Source organism: Simochromis diagramma, unplaced genomic scaffold, assembly GCF_900408965.1.
Source record: "Simochromis diagramma unplaced genomic scaffold, fSimDia1.1 OVJJ01000304.1, whole genome shotgun sequence".
NCBI classification, from domain to species: Eukaryota; Metazoa; Chordata; class Actinopteri; order Cichliformes; family Cichlidae; genus Simochromis; species Simochromis diagramma.
This window is the reverse complement of record NW_024387030.1, coordinates 13,957,798-13,985,495: the sequence shown is the minus strand read 5'-3', so window position 1 is coordinate 13,985,495 and position 27,698 is coordinate 13,957,798. Positions and strand designations below refer to the sequence as shown.

The 27,698-nt window shown below is 43.4% G+C and overlaps 1 protein-coding gene across 2 annotated transcripts in view; it reads right to left on the bottom strand.

Moving 5' to 3' along the window:
• Positions 1–22,348, bottom strand: part of tmem260 (transmembrane protein 260) — a 35,752-nt gene extending 13,404 nt beyond the window's left edge. For both annotated transcript variants that reach the window (XR_005697305.1, XM_040042032.1), the window contains exons 1-14: positions 21,462–22,348; positions 18,123–18,154; positions 15,947–16,098; positions 7,840–8,017; positions 7,631–7,744; positions 7,016–7,195; positions 6,897–6,937; positions 5,507–5,593; positions 4,344–4,452; positions 3,895–4,067; positions 2,450–2,621; positions 1,831–1,970; positions 1,076–1,252; positions 68–121 (exon numbers count right to left, since the gene is read on the bottom strand). Coding sequence is in view for 1 of the 2 variants with exons in the window: in XM_040042032.1 (XP_039897966.1) it covers positions 68–121; positions 1,076–1,252; positions 1,831–1,970; positions 2,450–2,621; positions 3,895–4,067; positions 4,344–4,452; positions 5,507–5,593; positions 6,897–6,937; positions 7,016–7,195; positions 7,631–7,744; positions 7,840–8,017; positions 15,947–16,098; positions 18,123–18,154; positions 21,462–21,570 (1,718 nt within the window). In the remaining variant the exon portion in view is untranslated. The remainder of the gene's footprint in view (positions 1–67; positions 122–1,075; positions 1,253–1,830; positions 1,971–2,449; positions 2,622–3,894; positions 4,068–4,343; positions 4,453–5,506; positions 5,594–6,896; positions 6,938–7,015; positions 7,196–7,630; positions 7,745–7,839; positions 8,018–15,946; positions 16,099–18,122; positions 18,155–21,461) is intronic.
• Between the last annotated feature and the right edge of the window lie 5,350 nt (positions 22,349–27,698).

Sequence of the window (27,698 nt, the reverse complement as noted above, 5' to 3'; positions counted from 1 at the left end):
TACGCTCGAAAGTATACATCCACTTCAAACAAGAAAACTAGCATCCGCTGTAAAGCATTCAGCATACCTGGCTTGCCACATCTCTTCATTAGCAACACGCTCCCAGGATGCAGGATGGAAACTGTTCATACATGGGGAGAAAAAAAATCATTTCTTTATCTAAACCACCTTCAGGCACCGCGCTGGCTTATTCACAGTTCCACTAACTATAAATGATTATTTATGTGAATATATTGTTCCACTTGGCTGTGCAGGTTTTGATACACTAAACATCAATGTTTGCTGCATAAACATTAAGTGACTGAGCAACAATACCAGCTAGCACATTAGACATGGAGTAAAACCACATCTGCCTTTTTTTTCCCCACTTTGTTGACTGTAAACACTTGACCTCTTCTTCAAAAGAATATTTTAGCAGGGTTTCCGAGCTAATATTTGGCTTGTGGGCATCGGCAGACACGCTTGTCGTGAGGGTGCGGGAAATAATGTCACAGTATTCAGCCGTGGATATCTGAGTGAATGAAGGGCTCCTGGCAACAGCAACAAAATATGGAGCTTTGACTAATTCCACTTTTGACACAGTTATTGACAAAACGCAATAAGAAACTCATTATTTTTCATCTTCAGTCTCATTTCAGATGGCTAAGGGCCTAATGTCTTGCTCTGGTAAAATTCACAAAGAGCTGGATCACAGCATGGAGAACAGAGGACAAGCCCACTGAGGGACGTTCTGTGGAGTCTGTGGAGGGACGACTGAAGACCACAGAGAGAAAAGTGAGCGCTGAGATTTTTTCTTTTCACTCCAAAGGATTTGTTTATTTTCTTGGCTCTCAGCAGACCTTAAAAATTAAACCATGCTAATTTTTAACCATTTAAAAATCAGCGACGCTGAAATGTTATGAAAATTCAAATGAAGATCAAAGAGATCTAACTTTTCTAAAAACATTTAACAGGTTAGGTTGAATTTCAGAGCAATGAGGATAACATGACATCCCCAACACCAATCTAAATATAAATTATTTTAATAGTATAATCCAGGCTGAAATACGCATGAAGGTAAGAGTTAACTGTTAACCTGTTGTGTGGATCACTCCAGTTATAGATATTGCGTGTACGATGAGCCCACTCTTCAGGGTGAAACTGCTTCTGAACGGGCGCTAAGTAGTCACACACACCCAGGGGCCAGCGGGAATAACTGTGTTCCCAGCTCGGGTCTCCATCAGGAAGCCCGATGCAGGCAAACACATCCCTCCTGCAGAAAAACAGAGACAAACTCTTAAATAGAGGCTTGCTCGTGCCCTCAGTTTTTATCTCCGGGTAGCTGTTTATAATGACACACACAGCGACAACATGGAGACAGAAATTTCCTCACATCCCAGCACCTTCTAGGTTCCCATCAGCCCTGCGCTTCTCACAGACCCCGAGGGTTAATCCCGCAGGTCAGTGTTGCCCCCACAGAGATACATATATGTTGGCCTGGCAAACACTGCCCCCTGGTGGGCTTGGTATTAACAAGGCACTATCCAATTTCTGGATCTCAGTTCCTCCTGAAGGAGTGAATCATGGGAGCAGCAGCAAGTCCACCAGAGACCGTTTAACCAAATCAAGTAGATTAGCTGACTTTTGTAGTTCATCAGACTCCTTTTATGGCCTCAACAGTTCTGTGGGCTTATCTTGTGCTTGCACTGTGTCGACCATTCTGCTGATCTCTGCCTCATTAGATCACCCACTTGTTCATTGTTGCCCTCCCAATTCACTCACTCTCTCTCTCTTTCCATTTAACATCCTTTTATTCCCCCTCTGCTCTTTTCATGTGTCTGAGACACTCACTGCGTGTTGCGGGACAGAAATTGATCGAGACTGAAGGTGCCTTTCTCCTCGGGGTTGACCGGGTCCCACCAGCGGCCGGGAAAGTGGATCCCAGGGTGGTGCTGTGCCAGCTTGGCCACATACCAAGCATATGTCATCATCTAGTGAGAACAAAGAGCACCACCAATCCCAGAGAAATATTTATAACCAGTCGATTATCAGTTAAACAATCATCAGAGCAATTAGTTTAAAGGGATTTTTGTGTCATTACATCTTAAAGCAACTGATGAATCATAGTGATAACATATACAAACTAATAAGTATATAAGACAACACAACCAATTTATAAGGCCTCTACTTGCTGACTTAAGGGTCTAATTTATCATTTTCAATGAATTTCTTTCAGTTACCACAAAGCTGATTTTTACATTTTGCCAAAATATGTAAAACATTATATTATCATGAGAAATCACACTTCATTCACATTTTGTCCTTTATTTTTTAAATCTCTTTTGAATATAGTGCAGTTTTAATGGACAAGAAAAATAAGACAAAACAATTTCGTCATAAATAAAATTCCTTAACTTATATTATGAAGGGAAAATCTTTTCAATACAGGGAACAGGGAAAACCTCCTGACCTCCTGATCAACCAGGCGTACATCAGGCCGTACGCCCTGGCAGTAGTGCAGGTATCGCAGAGAATTTCCAGGCAGATCTCCTCTGGTCAGGATGATTGAGTCTTTGGAGAAGGAGGCCAGAAGCTCCCTGCCGAACCTCTCCACCACAGTGTTCCCACTCTGATCACACTCCCTAAGATCATCAGCACATATGCAAGCAATTACTCTACACTAGCATCAAAACAGAAGTTGCATTTTCTCCCATTTTAAAAATGGTTAAACACATCTTTACCCCTGCTCAGAAGTGTGTGTGAGATGTGTGCAGCAGTGTATATGTGAGTGTCTGTAGGTACGCTTTCAAGGTGCTCTGAGGGTAAGTTGTCAGTGCCCCCGCCCCTTCCCCTCACTCTAGCTGCCTATCTAATCGTGGGGAGACAGGTGTGATGGGTCTGACAGCACAGGCCATGCTCTCCCCTTGATCAAAGCCGCTCAGTGATGGCTGTCTGGCACTCCCCAGCGCTACGCTGGTGTAATCTGCCTTCTCGGACAGCTAACATCTCAGACTGAGCTCTGAGAGTAGAATCTATGTGCTAACCGTGCCTCTCTTTAGCCCCTACCATGGGGTGAGCAGAGAAAAACCTGACATGTGGAGTTCAGACCTGCAGTATGAAGCGCAGAGAAGCAAAAGAGAAACAAATCAGGTTGACTCAGGAAAAACTGTGCATGGGGATTTTAGAAGGAGCTAGAAGAGGGGAGTTTTTACATCATTTAAAGTTTACAAAGCAGAAGTATTTAACTTCATTCTTCATATGCATTTGGGTTCAGTGTAGTTACTGCAACATGAATAATGTAAAAACATTAAATTGACAGATACATGGATTGCAGAGCATCTGAAAAGAAACCGTAAGACTCGAGCAGTCGGACACAAAAACACTATTAGAGCCTGAAATCACTAATAGCCTGTAGAAGAAAAAAAACAATGCAGCTACAATAATTATGTCCACTGTGATCAAAATCTTTGCTGTTAAGAATTAGTTTTCTAATTGTCTCCAAATTCAGACGTTACAAAGCCCTAACTCAGCCCTTTTACTGCAAATATACAACAGTGGAAATGGAACTGTGAGGATTTTGTAAGGAGTTAAAGTTCGGAGCGCTGGATTTTTAAATTAAACAATGAGAATACATTTAAAGTGCTGCCTTTGCGTTCCTTTGGTAGTGTCTTCATTCACATGCAGTGCAATTCTGAGGCCAGGGCCAAAATGAGTCTAACTGCAACAACACAACAAATCTTCAAATTTAAAGTCAGCATTTTAAACTCGTTGCTTGAAATCTACCATTTTAGACTTGTGCAATGAAAACCGCTGTTGCACACCACAGTAATTCCTGACTGTGTATCGACAGCACTGCAGATTTTCATCACACCAAACAACAGCAAGCTTGTTACTGTTAGCGTGTGCAATAGTCACCTGTGATTGGTGTGCACCATATGTGCCAGCAGAGCTGCAGTGAAGACCCAGCCTGTGGTCTTCCACAACCCCCCGTAGCCCAGCCTCCTCTCCAGCCCAGCTAGAGTCCGGCTCAAGCCGAGGCCTGCCAGCACACACACTGCAGCATCGCTCTGGAGCCAGAAACGCTCAACCTGCAGGAAGTGACCATACAAGTGTATACCACACACACACACACACAGAGGCAAATAAGTGTTTTCTGTAGTTTGTTTTGCTTTGTTTTTTTCTGGGTTTGCTTTACCATTGGAACTGGATCAGCATCAACATACAGTACGCTGCTGTCACTGTGGTTTTATTTCAGAATATTGAAAACTGAGACAAACTTGTAATTCAATGCTGAGCACAAGGTGTGATGCTTCAGCTATGATATGAGAAAAGATGTCTGAGAACATAAAAGTCTCATAGCTCACCACTCCGAGCAGTAAGGGTCTGCTAATGTCCAGGTTGGCTCTCCATGCAAAAAACAGCGAGTAGACCACCAGCATGACAGTTAACAGCCAGGACACTGAGCGACACCTCCTAGGACGGGACACCTCGGGTTATTCAGCGCACAAATATTTAACCAGCTTTCCTTTTTTTTCCAAATGCACAGTCTGCCATTTCCATATTTTTAGTCTAATGTATCACTTTGTCTATTTACTCTGTAAAAATATACTTGTTTTGAATAAGTCTGTAAGAATATTAATGCACGGACGGGATCACAAGCCTGAGAGAAAACGTATCTGCCAGCAAGCTAAGAGGTGCATGATTGATTTTCTAATGCAGACTGAGTCATAATGAGCCGATGCCAACCGCTGAATCACAAACTCATTACAGTACAGCTGTAAAACGTTCTTATACACCAAGAAGAAAAAATTTCCCCTCGTGGCAAAAAAATAAGCCATCGTCCGAACCTGAAGAGACAAGCTTTCAGGTTTCCTGCCAACAAACTGATTTGCTGATCTCCGTCAGCTGGACACTTATACTCACTCAAGCTTTTCTTGATTTACGTTTTCCTCACTTACAAGCACCATAGCTAAAAAGCAAATTAAATCATATTTTAACCTTACACTTTAACATGGGGCAAATAAGCATTTGCCGGGTTTCCTTTGGGCAATCTATTAGACGACCTTCCTCTTCTTCATCATCTGTCTGTGTATGTAGCCAAGTTTATTGAAGTGCACCTCGGGAGAAGGGGAATAGCTTGTGCCCTGCGGGGCTTTGGGGCATTACTGGGGCTTTATCAGCTCCACCCAACAGACCCCAGCAAAGGCTCTCCTGTAATGAATTACAGGATCACGCTGCCACATATAGATGCATACAGGCAGTGATTTACTTGTACACACAAACATGATTTTGAAAATCCAAAATACACATCAAATCCTCTTGATCTGAATGTGGAGCGTCGTGACAGTTTGACAGTTAGGTGCCTCAGTGTTGTTTTGTATTCTTTTTTTCTAAGATCAGCATTTTGTCAGTGGTTTTGTTCCCCGTCTTTTACTCCAGGGGATTAGATTTTTGTAGTTGAAGTGGGTGCTGAGATGTGCGTGACAGAGTTTGGTGTGTTGCACGCTGGCATCCAACTCATCCTTACCTGTCCAATGAGGAGAGCGCAAAGCCCGTTCCTGCCAGTACCAAGACAGGAAGTGAAAGTTCTGCCAGGGAGTGGTCCAACTGAGCCCTGCACACACAAACACACACAGAGACATGACGGACACCGAAGACAAGCTCAATTAGCCTCCCTGCTACTGAACTCAAGGACACCAATTATTAAATGCCCTTCATCCCCTATCAAAACAAACTCCTTGGACTGTGCACTCCTCCTTTCAATCGGATTGACAGATACGAATGACTGTGTCATCCACCCCCCACAGCCCCATCCTCTCCTCACAGCGCCTGTCAGTCACACAGCGCTTGCTCAGAGCGGAGAGATAGTTTCCTGCCTCTTCCTTAATACCCATCTCTATTTGACAGCTTATTGAGTCTCTATATCTCCCAATGTACACTATGTGTGAATGTGCTCATGAGCGTGTGTTCGTGTGTGTGTGTGCGTGTCAGTTATTCCAGTGGGTTTACGTCCCCAGTGCGACATGCCTGTCATGTTCGCCTCTCTTCCCCATCTTGAAGGTGTGCTTGTCCATCAAGCAGCAGGGGTGATGGAAAGGGGTGGGTGCTTGGCAGAGGGGGGGCTGGTAGTGGGGGGTCTTAAGACGCACACGCACCCCATCCCGTCAGCTGGAGAAAGATACCAGGAATGGGATGACTGTGGTGGTGGTAGCAGAGGGAAGCAAGGGAGGGAATGGGGTGGAGGGGGTGGGGAGGTGCTAGAGTGGAAAAATACAATTTCTCAAGCTCTATTGCAATGTCTGTCATCACAGCTTGTCACGCTTAAACACCAGAGCTGAGTGATCATTTCAAACTGCTGGAGAAAGAGAACACAGTGATTTGGCCCTCTAAGCAGGTTCAGTTCTGCTTTGATGGGAGAGAGCGGAATGGGAAGAACAAAAGCTGCTGGGGAGAGTAAGGGAAGAGATGGGCTGCAGAAATGACTGTGGGCCCTTATAATGGCTTGGTGTGCGTGTGTATGTGGCTAAACCTGCGTAAATCACCAGAACCATCGCAAAGAGCAGTTGGGTCTTCCGTCTCTAGTCCCAAACGTGCCCTCACTGTGCCTCAGATCAAATCGACCTATTTTCCTCCCTTCTCCATCCTAGATCCTACTGTCTAAATAGAAATGAAATACTCAAATCAAACATGCTGGGCAGTTTATGGATGAGAAACATACTGTTTCCTGCGAGACGGACTAAATGTGCAGCTTTGGCCACAAAAACTAGAAATTCAGTGATGTTACTTTGTTCTGGGAAACGATGATGTGAGTTTAGCTGATGGTCATTATACGCATTAAATGACCATCTTGTTGTGCCGTTTACGATATTCAGACCAGGAAGTTTCACGTGCAAACAGCAGAAAGACTGTTTACTTACTGCAGCATTGTGGTCAGGTTAACCGAGCTTTCTGTCTTTGCCTGCAAAACAAAAATCAATGTAAGCCAAGCCAACAGGGTCAGGGTCTGTTTAAATGCAGCGAGGCAAGCAACACTTACCAGACAGAATGTGCCATATTCAGCTCGCAGCAGGTGGGTCAACAGACCCGACAGGGTGGTCTGGTCACCCCAGCTCCAGCGGGCTGCGTTGAGGTAGGATGAAATCGGCAGGTAGATGTACGGCAGGAAGCCAGCGAGGAAACAGAATCCCAGAGATACAAGGCCACGCAAAGACAGCTCCTGTTTAAATACAAGGATAAGATGTTCTTAAATTCATGTTGTCCAAACCGTGAGCAAGAAAGTAAAATGGAACGTGTGCGTGTCAACAAGACTGGAGAGCCTTGTTTGGTCATGCTTTTCCCTAAAAGCCCCTTTTTTCTTAGACCAGCAGTAACTTTGAAGTTACGCTAATTTCCAGCTTCATATATTTAGAATTCAGAGTTTAAAACAATCCATATTTATATCTATCTTAAAGCCATTTTAGCTCCTCTCCCTTTAAACCAACTTCCCTCTGATTGGCTGCACCTCACAAACAGCAGCTTTAAGAGGATATGAGAGGAAAAAATCTTGTTTTTGAAGTCTTTTTATTTTATTTCTACTTCAAAAAACTGCACACAGCCTGTTTCTTCTTTGCCATCTATAATTCTCTTTATTTAAAGAGACCCTGTGACTTACCTTTTGAGAGCACAGTCGGTAAAGGACCCAAGGAATGATGACCAACACATACAGCACCAGTGTGTGCTGGTTACAGAGCCCCAAGCCACAGCATAATGCCCCCCAGTGTGCAATCTAACAGGGACAACCAAAACAGTGCAGCATTGTGCGTTTCCATTGAATAAAACATAACCTGTGTGTTGCATCTGTTGTGTGGTGTTTTGAGTTACCTTCTTCCTCTGCGTGGCATTTTCAGCACAGCGGAAGCTGGCGGTCAAGAAGAAAAGAAGGCCAATAAAAAGGTTATTGAGGGTGAAGACCTCTGCCACCATGGACCACTGCCAGCTGAGTCTGGACACAGCGAACAGCCCACCAGCCAGCACTGCTCCAGGACCAGGACCTGCCAACCTGAAAGTGTAGAAGAAGAGGGTTTTACTCTTTAGAAAGGACTTCATCGGAGGACAATGACGAGAAGTTAATTACAATCTGGTCAACTAAATTAACTATTGTACTAATTTAACCATCTGGATGTTTCAGTTGTTTAAAACGACTGCATTAAAATGAACCTCAAAAACAGTTTTTCTAAAGGCTGCAGAACTTAAATTGCTTTTTTCATTTTTTTTTATCAAAGCTGCACTGCAACGACACACTGAAAAAAAAAACAGAGAGAAAATAACAAAGTCAGCAGCTTCACACAAATTTTAAATGTTGTTGTCAAAAAAGCCACCACTTCCCTATAACTAATTTGGGGACCCATTATAATCTTCCTTCTACCCAAGTTTGCTTCTCGGACAAGACCTTGAAAAACACTCAGCGATTTGGGGTAATTCACATATCATGAGAAGTCCCTCTCGAGCAGCCGGTTGATCTTGAACAGACTGGCACAGAAACCACCGTGGTGGAGATAGCACTTTATCCTCAGCTTCTTAAATATAATGTGTGCACAAAAGTTTTCCCCTTCCTCCTCTCCTGTACTGTCTCCGTCTCCTCTGCGGTAATTGAAGCAAACTTGGGATAATCTGTCATACGCTAAGACCCACCACTTACTAAACTGAGAGACAGAGGGGGAGAGAGAGTGAGGCGACAAATGATGGGGAGAAGGGAAAGAAAAGGAAAATAGTGCAGAAAAGTGTGCATTAAAGGGGTGAGACAGTGTGCGGGATGCAGGATGAAATATAGAAAAAGGAAGAAAAAAGTTCAAGAAGAGAGAGGGGAAAGAAGAGAAAAGGAAAAAAAGGCAACCCAGTCCCCAGCATGCTGGCTCTGAAATATGAGCAGGCTCGACAATTAGGGAAGTCAGGCAGTATGGCCCTTTCCGCCATTGTGTGGAGTGGCTTAGAGTCCTCATCAGCCTATCAGCTAACTGACAGGCAGAGAGCTGCTCTATTCAGCACCGCAGATACAAGCTGCAGGCCAAACGGCTGCCAGGTCCCTTATGACCCCACAATCCCTTGCCGGTGACAGCTTCAAGCTCCATAGCAAATTAGGCGCTCTCACATTACAATCGCAGAAGACAGATTCCATTAACGGTATCTGAAATTGAGTAGAGAGCAGGCCCGTTATCAGACCTGACTCATAAGCACCGCCATTAATCACAAGGCATGATACCATTTATACATTTCCAGCTCTCTGCCTGCCGCTGTGATAGTCAGCCACAAAAGGCCTGATGAGACTTAGGCTAGGGGAACAATGGAGCTTTCTGAGGAAAGCGCGGTAAATCAGGAAAAAAAGGAGAGGGAGAGCGAGAGAAGGGTGGAAAAAAAAAACTTTAGCTTGCTGACTACTTCCCCTTTTATTCTTGGGTTTTCTCTCTGCTACTCTCCACTATTTTTTTCTGTGTTCTCTGTAAGGCAAGCCTGCTGAATGAGCACACGTATGTGTGTGCGCATGCACTTAATGGGGTTGGGGGGTTGTGGCGTCTAGGAGTGGGTCTTAATAAGCGATAGCAGCGACTTCCTCGCTGCACCGCTCCAGGAATTAGTTGTAACTTGAAGGAAAAATGAAGAAGGGTGGCGTTTCTAGAGGGGGGTGGGGGGATGCAGATGGGGACTTTTGTTGAGGTGCAGAGACCTCCCGCACCCTTAATTTTACCTCCTCACATGACAATTAACCCACAGCTCATGCACCTAGCGGGGGGCTGGTTTGGGGGCGGCACGGGGTGCAGAGCAGTCATGGGGGTCCCAAAGAAGGGGTTATTACACCAAGTCTGTTCCTCCTTCTGAAGCTCGTCTGATAGCCAGCACTCGTCACATATTCAAAGACACACACACAGGCACACACTTCTGTTCCTGAACTTCTTTATTCTCCCTGAGTGCCTGACAAATCTCTCTGTTAGAGCTTGTCAGTCAGTAAGAAGCCAGTGATGTGTGTACAGTGCAGCCTGTAAATGACCTGTCTGTCTGCGCGGGACCACCTGGGTCCCAGTCAGCCTCTCCACAGCTCATTCTCCAGGCTGGCTGCTCCCAGGGCGCTCGGATAAAGCAGGACACATTTTGACACCAGTGTGGCCGTGTTCCCTGTTATCACGACTCAGTGCTGTGCAGGATGCTGCCGCTGTACTGAAATGTTGTGGCTCAGTGACAATGGACTGGTCGGGACGTGGCAGGAGAATAACACGGCTGACAACGAGACTATTCAACCCTGAACTGATCCAACCTGCCAAAAAATGCCTGCGTCATCACTTGGGTAATTAAGGAATGACCAATATACTTAAAGCCTGAAACGAAACACAAACTTGGAAATAAAGTAAAAAAAACTATCCATAATTCAACTTGAATAATATGAAAGAGGAGCACAGGCTGAAAAGGGAGGATTAAAGGTAAATAAAATAAAAAATGACAATGATACGAGAGACAATGTCCCCTTCAAAGACACAATAAAGGCTCGGTATAATCACTTTGAAGTGTCAAAATGAGAACCTGCCTCATTTACACACTCGGTTCTACAGTATGGGCCAGAGACATGCCAGCATCGGCCGTCTGCGCTAAACAGCATCACACAAAAAACCTACACCAGCACTCTGCACTGAATGAAGCTTCACAATGGAGCTGGCTAAGAGAGCCGCTGTTACACACCACCCCGGGGAACAGACAATACCACAGCTGTGCCATCGCGGATCAACAACGCACTGTTCTCTAACCGAGTGGTGGTTTGGGTTAAGCGGTGCTGGAAAACAATCACACATTCCTGAAGAGGGTAAAAAGCCCGAGAGAGAGGGGGTGGCCTTGCTCGGGCTGAGGCTGAGGTTTCCAGCTGGCCCGAGCAAACACCCCAGGGCTCCCCTCTGGCCGGGACACCAGGCAGGCTATTTAGCAGCTATTATATGACAGGGGTATGATGTATTGCTTTGAAGTTTCAAAGCCAATCTGCAACTGATACACAAACATTAAGGGATGTCAGTAAATCAAAGTATTGGCTTTGATTTAGTACTACTAAATGACCCGATGTTAATTTTCTTTCAGAGGAATTACATCATGACAGTACAATCGAACTGTTTTACGATTTTATACATTTCTGCTGTTTCGAGTTTAAATGGGTTAAGTTATTTTGTCACATAAGAGCAGAAAGATTTGTAGATTTCTGGGTTATCAACAAAAAATGCACTTCAAAAAACACGACACTGGAGTTTAAAATATAAAAAAATATGCAATGTGCAGTATTACATGTAGAGTCAAGAGCTTAATTTATGCTTGAGAGTAAAAGCCAGGAGATGTTCGTTTCTGCTGTTGTGATTATTATAAATTCATCATCTATCAGCTGCACAATTGTTTAGGTATGCAATGCTATATTTATTTTATATGGTTATTTAAACAGAAACATAACAATCGTGTTATATGGTGATATTACTGTTGATATTAGTAATATGGCAGCACTGACATCCATACAGTTACCCTTTCACTTCCCTTTAATAGATAAAATATTGATTATAATTACCTATCATATCACATTTTATTATATTTTAACTTTGCTAGCTGGTGGAATGACCACTGGAATGACGGCTGTTTATGATATTTTTCCTGATTATTTCATCTTAAACTACAATAAGAACTAACTGAGAAAATCTGATTTCTAACTGACGTCCACACTGTATGTTTCAGGAGGGGAAAAAAAGTCTATCAAGTCTCCAAACCAAGCACTTCCCCATCTTTCCTTCCCCCATGCGGTGTATGAAGAAGACGCTGTCTGTTTGCGCTGAAAGGAGGGTAAACACGGGTCCTGGCTCTGCCGCTCAGACACCCCTCCTCCAAGAAAGCGCTCCAGCGCTACAAGTGCGTGTAAAATTAATCACCACAATTCTGTTCAAACAATGCAGCCACTGACATGACAATTTCTCCCAGAATGCCATCTTAATCTCCACCCAACACACAAAAATTACAGGAAGAGGGGGGTGAAAAAAAAAAAAAACAATTTAGAAAAATCCCGTGTTTATGCAATTCACTGAATGCCATTTTTTATTGCTGCTTTTTTCCAACAAAGTCATTAGGCACACACCAGTGATACATAAATGTTGCTGTATAGATTCCATTAACTAATTCTGGGTGAATTGTAATTGCCGAGTCTGATCCGTCTCTGTGCCTGGTGCCTTATTAAGACTGCCTGTGGTGGGTGAGGAATGTAATATTGACGTCCGAAGCAGACACAATCTCGGGCCCACGGGCAAAAGGAATATTAAACTGGTACTGTATTCTGCTGTCTATCTAGCCCTCCTCCCTCCTCCGCTCTATCCCCATCCCGTAGCCAGTAATGAGGAAATAACATCTTCATTAGACATCTGTTTAACTGTATTAGAGGATGAGTCCTGGGGGAACCATTGGTCATGCTGAGGAGGGTGGGAGTAAAGGAGGTCTGTTGGACTACAATGTGACGGATGAGATACTGCAGAATAGGAACAAAAGGTCCAGCGATTGAGGCCTTTTAAACAGACAAACTTAAAATTGTCTTCTGCATTTTCATAAATAAAATAAAAAAATAACAGTAATGGGTGTATTCTCTATGGATACTTGGGCTGAAGATTTTATCCAAGAGTAGCAGACGTGAGAGGGAGGGGCATCCTTGCCACCTACAGGAAGAGGTAAGAGCATTACCCAATAAAACAGCTCTGTTCAGCTGTTTTTTGGATACAAACCCACATCAGCGGTTGCTAAAAACAATTCCCCCACACGTCGCTCCTGACACGACCTCAACAAGACACACACAACCCCACCCCTTTGGAAAAACAACCCACCTGAGCAAGGAGAGAAAGCACCATCGGGACCATATGGTGGAGGTCCTTATAAGGAGCTGGGGATGCAGCACGCGGCAGGGGATGGCACCACGCCCACCCTCCCGTCCACTGAGGTGTCAGCTGTGCCACATGGGCTAGCTCTTGGCAGGGGAGCCTTTCGCAGGTGTGCGGTTTTTCTCTCGAGGGCCGCCGGGGAAAGAGGGAGGCCAGACACGTTTGGTGTGCTTCAACGGGCCTGTTATGTAATCATGTGATCAAACCGAAAAGTGCTGATGACTGAGCGGGGCGAAGTTGGGGGGTTTTTTCTGCTGTGATGGCTGTCAGCTCGCTAACGTGTCTGCTCGCGGTGTCTCGGGATAAGCTGGGGAATGGAGAGAGATTCCTCTCAGGTAGCAGAGATTCAGAGCAGCTTTAGCAGATAAACTATGAAACGAGAGAGCACAAAATACAGAGCTGTCTGGATTATCCTGCTACGCATTCCTCCAGAGACTCACAGCTGAGGCCTTTAGCATTCCACCAGCCAAATGTTTCTCTCTGTGAACCTCCAAGTGCAATCGATAGTAATTATCATTACGTCCACCATCCTCAAAGGCTTGTCAGGCCGTGGTGTGAAAACATAACAAGACATGCAATTCGGCCATCAAACTATATGATCAAGCAAAGAAAACTGTAATTGACAAATCAAAGGGAAGCTAAATTGCTACATTTAAACTTATGCAAGAGAGAGAAGTGGCTTCCAAGCCTATCAACTTACATTCCCCCACATTAAACACGGCAATCTGGCCGACTAATTTAAATTGATACATCAAAGGCTCACAATGTTGGGTATATTCCAGATGAATTTCAAGGTCTTACCATTTATTATTTGAGAGAAACTGACTTCGAGTACCCGTATTAACTTCAAAATATTTTGCCATCTGAACATAATTTCACAAAGCAATAATTTGTTTGGGAGGGTGAGGTCGGCCTATTTCCCAGCAAATGAAAAGCAAAAAAATGAGAAGTAGTTACAAAAAAAACTGTTTAGGAGGGCCAACAAAGGGACAAAAACAACAAATGACATTTAATTAATTATGTTGGGACACAGCACACTCACTACAAGGGCAGAGCAGGTATGAACGGCTGGTCAGTTTTGGCATTTCATCTGAGGGAAAGGCCTGAACAGAGGGTCTCTGCATGGCCGTGGCATTTATGCCAGTATTGTTGACAGGGTTAAATCACACAAATGCCCTGCACGCCAGAACCAAGAAGCAGGTCTCGACCATCCGGGAACCCTCGCCCAGTTCTCTCATCTTTTGCCCTCTCCAGTAACCCCCCAGTAACCTGAGTGTGCCAACTGATCCACAGCCTCATAGCTCATCCCAGTCTAGGCCCTGAACAGATAATGACTAAAACCTTTTATGCTTATTTCTCTAAACTGGAAGCGTAGATTATACATTCACACTTAAGAGCTTATATGGTGTAACTGTGCGCTCTGGATGAAGTCCTCGCCACTCATCAACCCTAGCTGGCGGTTGTGGGTAAGGGGGGTTGCAGAGCCTTTTAATGACTTTTTACTTGACCATAATCCACAACTGGATCTAAATCCCCCGAGATTATAAACTGGGGCTACGGTTAACATGCAAAATAGGAGCCAAATATCAGCAGACTGCATGGATATTTTCGGCCCTCAAAATAACTGTAAATGTCTGGCCAAGAACGGAGTCCAATCAAAAGCCTGAATACCAGGGGAGCAATAAGGATGTCCAGTTAAAGCATGACAAAGAAGTGCAGCGTTTTAACACCCCCCCCCCCTTTTTTTTTAACCCTCTTTTTATTGTTTTGTCCTTTTTGCCTTGTCCTGGGAACACTGGTGAAAGCTGGCAGGGTCTAAGACTGATGCAGTCTGGGCTTAAGGCCAGTCCCCTGGGTAGCTCTCCCTCTCCAGTCCCTGCCCTACTTCAGCAGGGCTGACCCTGTACCCTGACCTTCTCCAGACCTCCTGCCACATCGCACACACTGGCCAAGCACACAAGAAGCCGGCCCAGCACTGCGCACTTTATAACACACAATTTCATTTTCACTTGCTGTCCTCCCGCTATCACAGAGTCCTCACAGCCTGCCAAGGTGTGCAGCAAGAAGAAATTACATCATATTCAACAATTTCTATTCTGGAAATAGTAACTTAGAAATATATGACATGATTGGAAACAGCCCAGTATGCACAAAGAGGGACAAAAAGGTAAAATGTTGACACTAAGCTGCCACCAAAATGCAGTGTGGAAAATGAGTAAAATCAGCAAAAAGTGTGATGTAAGGCAGTCTGGTTAACCATGCAAGATAAACACACAGACAAAGCAGGAAGGGGTAAAATACTCCTTACATGATACGGTCAGCAGCAGGCGAAGCTGCAGGGTGGGTAGATGGCAATGCGGGGACCGTAAACTGTGTTTATGACTGAGCGAGGGGAGAGGTAGTTGAAGAGAGGGGAGAGGGAGGAGCGCAGAGAGTGATCCTGTTCCTCTCAGACCCAGGAGGCAAGAAGGGGAGAGATTAGAAATCGTGCCATGTCAGGATTGGGAGCATGCTGGGCAGTGGGGGGGGGGCAGAAGAACAGGGATGTCGGGTTTGGGGGGGTGGAGGGCACAATAATTGGGATATACATACACATACACGCATTCTCACAACGGGTGGCTGATAGGTAAACAGGGAGGGTAAGGTGCTGGGAGGGAGGACGGCGACTGGGTTCTGCTTCTGAATACTGAACAGAGGATCAGGGAGACCACTGCCTGTCAGTCAGGGCCCAAAAATACCACTTTCTGTTCCAGACAGCTTCACGATGCAAAAAGTCAGTAGGGGAATGTTTAAAGACTGCCGCCACTCAAAAATGTCTTCTTATTATTGTTACTTCCCTTGATGTGAGTTAGTCACCAGAAGGCTCCTCTGCTGAAGGAGGGAGGCTCTTTGTGCCTTCCTTAAAGTTCTGTTTGAGAATTTAGTACTTCAGTTACTGATACCTACTCGATTGCAGAGTGCACCAATGTAATTTTTTTATACAATAACTAAAATCCCAGAACAGAACATAATGCATCAACAAATTCTGGAATGGGGAAACACATTTTTCATATGCCTACCTGCAGACAGTAATGCAGAAGCCACCACAAGCTGCAGCCCCCAGGAGGCTACTCATCAGGTTAACGCTGTGGGCTGGAGAGAGTGAGGGCAGCAGACGCATAGCCATGTGAGCCAGTAGAGTGAAGAGTGGGTATCCTGGAGGATGGGCCACCTAAAGACACAAAAACAAAGACAAGGGCCATTTCACACGTGAACTTTTTACACTTTTGGGAAAATCAGGTGCTCCTTTCTTACATGCAGCATGTAGCAGGAGATGCGTTCTTACTGCTATACTAGAGGAAATACTCCATTTGGTTTGGGAAGGGAAGCAGCTTTGATAAAGTGAGTAAGGGGCAAAAACACGTGATTCTGCTCACTAGTGTTAAATTCAGTGATCTGCTATTCACACACTGGCACAATCCCAGAGATCTGGCAGGCAAACCACTGATGTTTAGAAAAAGAGCTGCAGTATGTGTAAAAATAGCTCACAATGTGATGCTATCACAATAGGTTTACCACGATGATGATTGTATCACAATACCTTATACATTAAGAGACAATAATCAATGATATATGCACCTTAACTGTGCAACTTTAAAAAAAACAGAAGACAAATAGAAGAAAACATTTATTTATTCCCTGCAATGTAGTGCCAGTATGCATCACTATGAATTACTTTTACTCCATTTCAGTAATGAAACTGTTTTTTAGCTCTCTTTTCCCCTTTTAAATTTCTTCTTCTTCAGCTTCTGTTTTCCCTTAATTATGTGATAAGCGCCGGTAGTGACTCCGGTACATCGGGACTGTGTGGAGAGTCCCTACAAAATTTACTTTTAAAAACTCTGATTTTTAACAACAGTGTACCATATCTGTAATTCTATCGCACAAGAAAGGGATTTAATATATTGCTGTATCAACATTTTATCCTCAGCAGGTAAGCACACGTGAATTTTGTGAGGAGTCAGAAACATCCTGCTTGGCTTTACTCTGACTGTGCTGTCATACGAGAGCCCTACACTCCCTTTCTTTTCCCCTTTTCTCACTTCTTTGCTGCGGGCCTCTTCCCAAGGACAGTGCAGCTCCCTAGAGCCCGTGGTATAACACGTGGTGCTCGCCAGCCTCAACCCCCAAACCACCGCAGAGCCGTAGTCATTTTCGCCTGGGAGATCTTGGCAATCGCAGCAATTAGCCACTAAGTCTCTTCCACCCAGATAAGGGCTCAGTCATTAAACACAGACTCATTCCCTGGCACAGATAACACAAAGCATGCAGGCAGTGAGAAGGGGCAGCTCTTCGAATGAACAGAAAGCCGAAAGGTGAGAGTGTGACTGACTCACCAGCTACCTCGAACACGGCAAAGGATCTTTTTGCAGACATGCAAACAGCTTTGCTAAAATTTGAGTGAGGAGCTGGGAACGGAAAAGGCGCGTCGCAATAACTCGATGAGCAAAAAGCGAGGCTGTAAATATGAGAGAAAGAGAAAAGCTCCAGCAGCGAGAGTGGTGAACTAAATGGTAGCATCACGCAGGTGGGTAACGTCACCAAAATGAAGAGCGATTAAGAGCATGAGGAAGGACTGTGTGGGCTGACAGCAGTGTACAGACATGCAGCTAAAGGACAGCTGAGCGATAAAGGCCACAGGGAGCAAAGAGAAGGAGAACTCTCAAGCTCTGGGGATCAGAAGAGGGGGGCCAGCAGCCTGGGTCCCAGAGATGGCCTGCAAGGCCCTGGGGAGGCCTGAAAGGCAGACAGGCAGGCCACACGGACTGCAGCACTAACGGCAGGATTACTGGCATAGTGACACCGACACAGCCTCCCTAAAAGGATCACAGCGGCGTAATAAACTTTATTAAATAATAAAACTTATTATAACTGTTAACCCGATTTAGTTCATTCTTCGCGGCTTACACACACACACAAAAAAGAGGGGTGGATATAATAAGCCTTATACCGTACATAAGGCAAAGCCTACAAAAGCCATCGCCTTACCATTGACTTTAATTGGATTTGAAAAACGGGTTGCAAATTATAGCATTCTCTACTTGCAACTTAGTAAAATAAGTGTATAGAAAAGAAGGGGAAAAACCTGTGGACTGAAAGTAAATTAATCTGCTTTCTGCCCATGCTTAATTAAACTTCCTTAATGCTTATAAGAGTTAATGAGTGAATTGATTAAACAATACAGCTAATACTTACCCCCAGCTCACAAGCAGTGGTGATCAGCTCTCCTGTGGAAGAGAATAGGGGAGGAAATTAATGTAAACCCAATAATTATTATTAAGAGACAAGTCTGCTCCCAAAGTTTTCCCAAATCAAATACTTGCACTGGGGTTTTGCATTAATTTGCCAGGATCAAAACCTGCAAATCTTCCCAGTGTGACATTTCCTAAGCGGCACGCTCATTCTCTTCATCTTTCACTTCTCCCCCGATGCCTCCCTCCCTTCTCCGGCACATACACACAGATATAAACACACGCGCGTACACACAAACCATTAGACTCCCCCCCTCCAATGCCTTGTCACACAAAGACACACATATGCAGATCTGAGAATAATGCTTCCAGTCCCATCCTCCCCATGCATTAGGGTCCTTTCCTCTCCTCTTTCTTCTGCTGCTCTACGTGCCTCTCTCCTGCTCCCACACTCCTAATGTCTCAATGTCTCGTTTAGTCCGTTGGGCACAAACAGAAAGGCTACGCCGGTGACAGTCACAGAATGAAGTAAGCTGTAAAAATAAAAGCCGGCTGCACAATTTTTTGACAAGCTCTGTGTGAGGCGCAGCACAAAGTGAAAAGAAAACCCCTAAAAGCTTTTTGAGGGAGCTTTAATGTATCTGGGCACAAACCCATTTGTGCCAGAATACACCCAGAGCATTTCAAATTATACTGATTTCTCACCCAATGTTTGCATCTCCCACTCATGAAAATTGAAATTTGGTTCAGATTAAATGACATTGATAAATGTTTAGGTTCAGGACAGCCCCCTCTACTGGTACCAGACGGGTAGTCCCTTCCTCCGTCAAACACATCCAATGAAACGCTGGCCTTGTTTCTTGCAGACTCTATCACTTTTACAAGCTATGTCGAATCCGTAAGACACTACACGCGATTCCATTAAATCACATTAAGGTAAATTAATTTATATTGCTCTCCTGTGTTCACTGGTTTTCAAACATATAGCACGTAAGAAAGAAGAAAAGAATACAGCTGTTTCAATCTGAGCAGCTGTTGGTGCTGTTACATATATTTAAAAACAAACAAACAAACATCTGCACAGTAGGGACATGAGCAGGGATGCAGTAACAACCTTTACAAAACAGAAGGGCTGGATTTCAGATGGCACTGGTTTCCTCTCATATTTTGCAACCTTGCTGATACAGTGAATTACGATGCCTAAATTTCTGCCACATGAGAAGCCCTAACTCTTATCAGTCTAATGGACCATGAAGTCAGAACTCCTCCACCTGCACAGCTTAAATGTTTCCACAGCTCCATTTCACCTGGCATGAGCCGCCAGCTACCTGCCATCATTTAACATCACACTTTCTCATCCTTCATCGGCTTCTCAATTTCACTCATTTTCCCCTTAGAAGTGGCACACTTTTACACCATTCAACACTGAAACTCAAACTAATACCAAGCCAAAACATCCATCTCAGTGCAACAGAGATGCAGTTCTGCAGCCCCAATACTAAAAAGGGAAAATATTGACTCAACGGGGTAGCAGCATGGGTGCCAAGAGTCTTTGTGATTGTGGAGCATGGGCACCCACACCAGTCTTCCCATAATCCCCATCATTTCCACACTCCACATTCCTAGACAACAGCGTACCCGCGGGGCTGCGCTCAAGCCTCTCCAGGGCACATCACACCTAAAGAGATTAGGACACAGAGACGGAGACCTGGAGAATTCGGAAGGGTGTTCAGCTGGCACTATCAGAGCGGGCATCCTGCACCGTCCCTAAACACTGTGGAGAAGGGGCTGGCCATTTTTTCAAAGGCCCTGTTCGTTAGACAGCAGCACAACCAGCAGGGCTACTCAGCACTCCAATTGCCCGCTCTCGCTTCATCTCTCCTCGCTTATATCTGGCCGAGCTTTTCTTATGCTTTCATTCTGCAAAAATGCATTCCCTTCTGCAGCTCGCACGCCAAAGCAGTAAAAACCTAACAAGCAGAGCCTTCATGCCCTCAAGTCCATAATTTACAAGTTTGTAACCTTGGTATCACTTCTAAACACTGTTTGTAATTGTTCAAGGCACTCCTTCATAAACTGCATTACAAGAATGTTGGGAAAACACATCGGAAGGTACTGAGTGGAATACATTCAAGTCCACAGTAAGCCGTGTTAAATGTAAATTAGGTTTATGCATGCACACAAAATATTGAATTTAAATAAACAAGGACAATTATTTGTAGCGACTGGCTGTCAACAGTGCTTTGTCAGCAATTATGGTGTCTGTATTACCCAACAGTCAGAAAAATGCATAAAATGTGGAGGAAAAGTGCAATTAGGTGTGAGTCAAACATGGTTTGCACAAACACCTAACAAACAAAAGGTTGCTGGTTTGGTCTGGCGAGAGATACAAATACCTTTTGGGATTGTATCAGGAAGAGCATCCGTTGTTAAGAAATAAATTAATTAATATGTCACAAAATAAAATGAAAATGTTAACAGTTCTGAAAAACATAATATGCTATTATTTGATCTTTTTTTTTAAAAAAATGCAATTTTATCTTACAGTACCATTGTACGTATGTGTAGCAGGTAATATTGAGTCAAAGCATCTTTTTATAGTAACGACTGAATCACATTTAAGTCATTAAAATGTTTCCTATTCATTCACTCTTAATAAAAATAGGTGTGAACCAAACTGTGACTTTGGAGAACTGTTATACCTCTACAGGCTTCAACAAAATCCAAATAAGTTATGTTATAGAATTACAAGTAAACAAGTACAAGTACAACTAAAAGCAGCTGAGTTTAAAGAATAGAAAAGCATAAACTACATTAAACTACATCATCCCAAATAGGACAGGAAATTGTTCTTTACAGCACCACCAACTTACGTCAAGATAATTGACGTCAAGATATTTTAAAATAATAAGAAAGAAAACAACGATATAAATACAGATAGTCGTGTATATTTTTGCATTATTTGTTAATTACAGTGACTGAATATTATGAAATAATGCATTTTGTCTTTACCAGTCAGCGTTGATTCCAAAATCAGCCTTAAACACTGGAAGTAAAAAAGGTATTAGTGTCTCATTTAGAGGTTTTCGTATTTACCGCGGACGATTTAAAAACATGAATGAAAGAATGATTCTTTCAATTTATATATGTGTATCTCAAAGTCTGGCATGTGTTTGTTTACGTTGTCACGTCGACAAACGTCGCTTTACCTGCACTTGCAGCACCATGGACAGCACCAGTCAAGCTGCAGCGGTTTCATCAATAAGGTGCAATATGATTGGCTCTCGGCAACACAACAAAGCCACGTGACCAAATGAGCGTTAGCTAGCCTGCTAGCACCAACCTGAGTCTCCACCGGGGACCGTCCTCTGCACGCAGGGGACATACAGAGCGGCGACACAAGCGACCACGGTGCCTGTCAGTATCCAGCTTGCTCTGTGCTCCGCGGACATTTTGTTTCTTTCAGGGGAAATACGGACGATTTTCACTGAAATGTCTCTTAACTAGCGAGCTAACGTTAGCGTCCATGTATTCCAGACCCTTCGGGGTATAAATAAAACTTTGACCTACGTCTAAAACGATGTTGGGTAGAGATTAAGTAAATTTAATTTAGTTCTAAGTACAACCTTTGCATAGTCTTCAGCACACTTGCAGAAGAGTGTGCTGAGTTAGGTCCTTCCTGCCCGCGGAAAGTAGCAGCCACATTCACGCCGACTGGCTAACCTCGCGATATTACCGGACACGCTTTCCTCATAAGTTGCATTACTCATTGAATTGCTGTTTCTTGCTTTGTAAAAGGAAACAAAAACGAGCGTTTCAAATGAGGACGACCAGTGTTTTATCTCGGACGTGTTGGCCAAGCAACATGGTTATGACTACTTCCTGGTTCACTCAATGTCATTCAGGAATGTACATCAGTCTTCTTTCATCACTTGTATTCACAGAGCTGAACGGAGAGGGGTTGGGTCTGCATCTTTACGCTAGCACGACAGTTTATTTTTCTGTCAAAATTAGTCTAAAAATTGAAAGCCTTTCCTTTTTGCGCTTTACTCATAAATTTTAAAACATACTCAAGTTTTCAGGTTTTCTTCCAAGTATAATATTGTGTGCTAAAATGTACAGAAATGGAAAGAACTCTAAATCTGGCTAATTTGCAAACTGAAACTACATATGCTAATGAAAAGTATGTGTTAAAGTCTAAAGGCTCAAACCAGCTGTTTGTGATTACTATTCATTGCCAGGCATCATTTTGAAGGATCAACATGCAAATATGCATTTTCTATGATTTCTCAGTGCATTTCAAGAGCTTTAGTTGAGAGGGACTGCTGAGTATCTCAACTCAAACATAGCCTGCCTTCCCTCATTTGGAGGGGTTGTTTTAAGCCTTACAGTGAAAATGGCATTATTACTGGATTAAAACATTATTATATTAAAGCTGTTACAGTACCTGCTTCAAATGCACAATTACGTGCACAGTAGAGCACTAGATTATGCCAGAAACAAGATACACGAATTTGTAAATGTATCACAAGTGTCCATATTTCACAGGTTGAGAGGTGACTGTAATAAAGAAATTGCCCTATTGAACTGATAATAATCCCAGCCCACCATAAATGACTCTGATCCTTCAGTAAATTGAGCCCTTGGTGAGGTGGAGTGGTGTCAGCACCTAACCAACTCTCAGATGGCTCTCTAATCCTCCCGTCCCTCTCACCACCACCCTCACCGTCTAATCAGACTTGAACACACACATAACACTCACACCCATCTGACACACACAAACCAAAGTACTCACCCTTCCTCATACTGGGGCTCAGCCATCTCTTCAGTGTGATGTCACTGCTAATCCAAGCTTGGTTATCCACTGGGGTGCAGTGCTGGCAAGAGGGATGTGGGGAGGAGATGGGATGAATTTGTGGTGGTGGATGGCGGGGGGTGAGGGGTAATCAGGCACGTCATAAAGACTTCTCTCTAAAACCATCACTTCCATTAGCCCCTACCACATAGAAAGCTAGTCTTGTACCCAAACTGTACAACATATGCGCAAATGCTCATTGGAGCGCCAATATGGACACATTTCAGCTCTGATATTTGAGATAAAACACAACTGTAGGCACATTCGCAGCCATGTAGCTCATATTTGGGGCACAGAGAAATCATTAGAGAGCCAGCTGGATTAAGACCCCCCCCCCCCTTCTATCCCATGCATTCACAAAATAAACGCAGGGCCTTTATATTGACAGCTTGTCCAAAGAGAGGAATTACCCACATGGTTGAGGCCCTCGCTCCATATGGCGGCAGGCTATTAACAAACATTAGTTGACTGTAATAGCAGCGGTATTAAATTCATTATCTTTTTCAGATTGTATGTGAGGTGTGTGACTTTGTATGCGTGTGTTTGTGTTTGTGTGGAGTGCCCACACTGTGTGCCAGCGTGTGTGATTAGAGAGTTCTAATGTTCCAGCTCTGGGGATTTGTAGCATAAGATAAGAAAGGGCATTAACGGTGAATTGTGACGGTCTAGTGGAGCAAAACTGTTGTTTAAAATGTGCGTATGCTTTCTTTGCCGAGTCCTTTTTACATGAAAAATTAGCATTTTGTCTCAGATTTTAACTCAATGCTATACATACAGAAAAAGAGCAGCCACGCATGAGAAAGTGGCTGACTGCAGTTCCATCTATTTGATTTTGTATTTTCCTCACTTAACCTACCACATATCTGTTTTAATCTTACCTTAAGCATCCTTGAAATGAGGTGTAATCCACTTAAGCCCATTTGAATCTGCTTCACAGCCATATTACACCCATTCGTCGACTCATAAACATTCTCTCTGCTAAACAGCTGCACATTGGCGGTGTCCACGAGCCAAATTGTACATTGTGTTGACGCAGAAAGATTAAAACTCTGCAGTATTTGCACTTGCAAAAAGAGCAGCCATGTTTACTCAACCTTCTCTCGCTTACAGTCAATGGGCAGCATGCAGACAGGGTGAGAAATAACTGGATAGGATGTACTTTTCATAACATTGGCTCTGTGGGCCACTGCAATGCATATGAAATAAAACAATCAAGATGCATTTGATGTGCGCACTCTCAGCTTTAATTGAGGGGGTGGAACAGTTTTATACACAGCCCTACCACCTCCTCCCCCTTTGGCAAAGTCTCAGATGCAATTGGACAAATTAACATAATCATAAATAAAATGCTAATTTTTAATACGTTGTCAAGAATCCTTGGCATGCTGCGCCGATTGGCTGAAGTCTGGAACCCACAGACATTAACCGGGGGAGTGGATCTCTTGTTGTTGTTTCTGGTTCTTTCTGACTTATTTGTCTTCATTCAGATGCATGCTGTTAATATATCAGCCCATGGATATCAGTGTACAGTGAGCACCATAAAAGTGTATAACATGTAATTACAGTACATAGTGCCAAACTACTTTTCACATCCCTGAAAAACAGTCTCACTTTTTTGTCCAATAAAAAAACAGGTTAATGCATGTTTGGTCACATCGCTCTGGGAATATCATTTGGAATCGTAACGAGGTAATTTTATGTTTTATGTTTTTGTTCGTGTTTTGTGTGTTTTTAACAAAATTTGGTTAATAAAGTTAGATCATTCTTCTCTGTGGACGTTCACTGTGTCCTTTCATTTAAAGCTGCCTCTCTTTTGCTCCACACAGCCTGGCTCAAATACTAGTCAAAAGACAAAGCTGCGAGAAACAACAAGCATTAACGCTGTGCTCTTTTGCAAGTGGAAAAAATGCAACCATTCCCTGTAAAATGTACATGTAGCGAGGCCTTGAACCACAGAATAGGTCTTCAGAGAGATTAATTCTCCTCTGTGATCCAGTTCTCATTACAACAAGCAGGGGACTCAAACACACATAATAACAGGGCTGACTGCTGTTCCTTTGTAACATGTGGCTACTTAAATGATCCTAAATAAGATAGATGACAAGGATAAAGCAAATCATAATCGGCATTTTGCACAATGGAACATAATAGTCTGCGGAGAACAAGGGACAACATACAGAGCTCCTGTTTTCATCGCCTGGAGCAGCACACCTAGTCGAGAGCAATTAAAATGAGAGGATTCAATTTTGTCAAACACCAGGAACCTGAGATAAATCTTGTATCTCATTTTCCAGCGTGAGGACACTCCCTCGTGTCGGTGCTATCATGTTTGTTATGGTATTTTTAAGAAACAGCTGGCTGCCGACAGACTTGGTAAAACAACCCCACCCCTGCCACCCTCCCACCCTTTCCCCAAATCATGCTAATCCCAATCATTTCAGTGTGAGACGCAGGGGTGAGGAGACGTTAGAGTCGGGTGAGGCCGTGAATAAAAGATGGTTTTAGACTGAAAATTTAGACAGAGCAGAAGGGGGAGGAGGGAGAGAGCAAGGCGGCACGTCACTGCATGGTTTCCATGTGGGAGCAATCCACTTACTTGAACTGATAAAGATTTAATTAACACAAGACTCTGCAATTACTCCATAATTAAAGTAATTTGTCCTCTTGTTTGGATGAGTAGGCAAGACGCCGCATGTGCCCGTGTAAGAGCAGACGAGAGAGAAAAAAAAAGGGGGGGCGTGAGATGCTCAGAGAGGCAAAGTATGCCCCCACTTTAGTATTTGAATTTAATGCTTGATTTTCCAAACCTATTTTTCCCCACATATGTTCTAATGAAATATTTGTATCGGCTTCTCTTTAGCCCTGTGTTTATTTGCCTTTTATTTGACAACTCATTTGTTATTCATTGAGAAAGTAATAAGCTGAGTAGGCTGAGTACAAAGTATCATCAAGAGCCACATGAAATAGTAAATAGGCCTGATATAATCATAATCCTCTTCAAACTGCACTGCATACAGCTTTGAATTGTGTAGTGCTACAGAGCTGGCTGCAAGCTAAAGGAGACAAATGCACGCACGCACACACAAAAAGTGGGATGGTTTTGTTTGACAACTCAAATTGCATGACTCAGAAGTGAGAGGAGAGTCCTGTGTGAGGTGTTTGACCTTGGGCCTGGATAACAAAGGCTGGACCTGACTTAAAGTAAGACATGCAGGTGTTTGGTTGAAGCAACAATTAGTGACTAATCACTCGAGACAGAAATAGTGAGGAATTAGCAGCACAGTCCAATATGTGGCACTGTGCTGCGGCAGTCCAATTTGCAAGAAGATTAAAAAAAGAAAAAAAGACCTGCCAAGTTTACTATTAAAAAACCAGGGAGACAAATGTGTCTTGTGTTAGCTTCTGAGGGTTGTATGTGCTGTTACTTAATTTACACGAGGGGAAGAGCACTATCTCTTATTTACAGATGATGATCTGCATATAATTTGCCTCAGTTGCACGCTGGGTAATTGAGGTAAATATCACAGCATTCAACTTGCCAGCTGAGGTATCCCGCTGATAGCTTGGCGTACAGCCCGCAGCCACCTGTGGCATTTCACATGTTGGGTGAAATCACAGGGCAGACAGACAAAAAGAAAAAGAAAACATGTAAGGCAACTAAGGCACAACTCTGAATACAACCTTCAGATGTGTAACAGCTGGATGATTGACAACTGTTGTTGACTTTAATCCAATAACCTATATATTACTGGCTGTTGTTAGAGGGGGAAAAATCCCATCTAAATATCTGAGGAAGTGGCACGATCACTGCTTAAAAGTTTCAGGGTTTTTTTTGGTTTTTTTCAAGGCTGCATGCGCTTACAACTGATTGCCCCCCCACCCCACCAGCCACATTTTGAAGCCAGGCCTTGAAAACAGTTTGGATTTCATTACTATCACTATGTGCAGGGGCCTACCCAGAGGAGTGTGGAGATGTACAGCATATACTTTTTCACTGATCTCTGAGAAATAATTGCATTAACCCTATACCTATATAGTTTGCAGCTCACTGCTCTCAGCTATCAAATTAAAACTACTGGAATGCTTAGATACTTTATACTTTATACTGATTGCTCAGTCAACCAAACAAAAGGAACTTTTTAGTACAATTATAATACAACGACTCCCACTGAACTGCAAAATGGTCCCATACAAGTTAAAAAAAAAAAAAAAAACTATGCTAGAAGAGAAAAAAGGGGGGATGATAGGAGGATCATGGTTTGTGTAAATTCTTAGCATTAGTGCAGGACATGCACCTCATTTCTTACTCATGAAACTGAGAGAAGGAAAAAAAAAAGTATCATCCTGCTTTATTTGCATAACCCAGCCCTGCTTAGGGGCAGGGGGACCCACCAAGTGATCTCAAAATTAGCATGCTGTCACCTTCAGTGTCTCTTCTGTCATTAAGAAAAACAGGCAAGTGTGCAGACATATGAACCTATTTCACATCTACTGCAGAAATGTTAATTAGGAAGCACGGCATCCCACAGCTCCGTTCCCCTCCCTGTGCCAGAATGACATGTTATGCATTTAAATCCTTTTCATGCGTCCTTATTATAGAGAGGATGAAGTCACATGCGAATGATGGAAAATATCATCATGGTACAATATTTTTGCATGTACACTAAAAAAAAAAAATAAATCCTAAAAGCTAAATATTGCACACAACTATGCACTCCTTATACA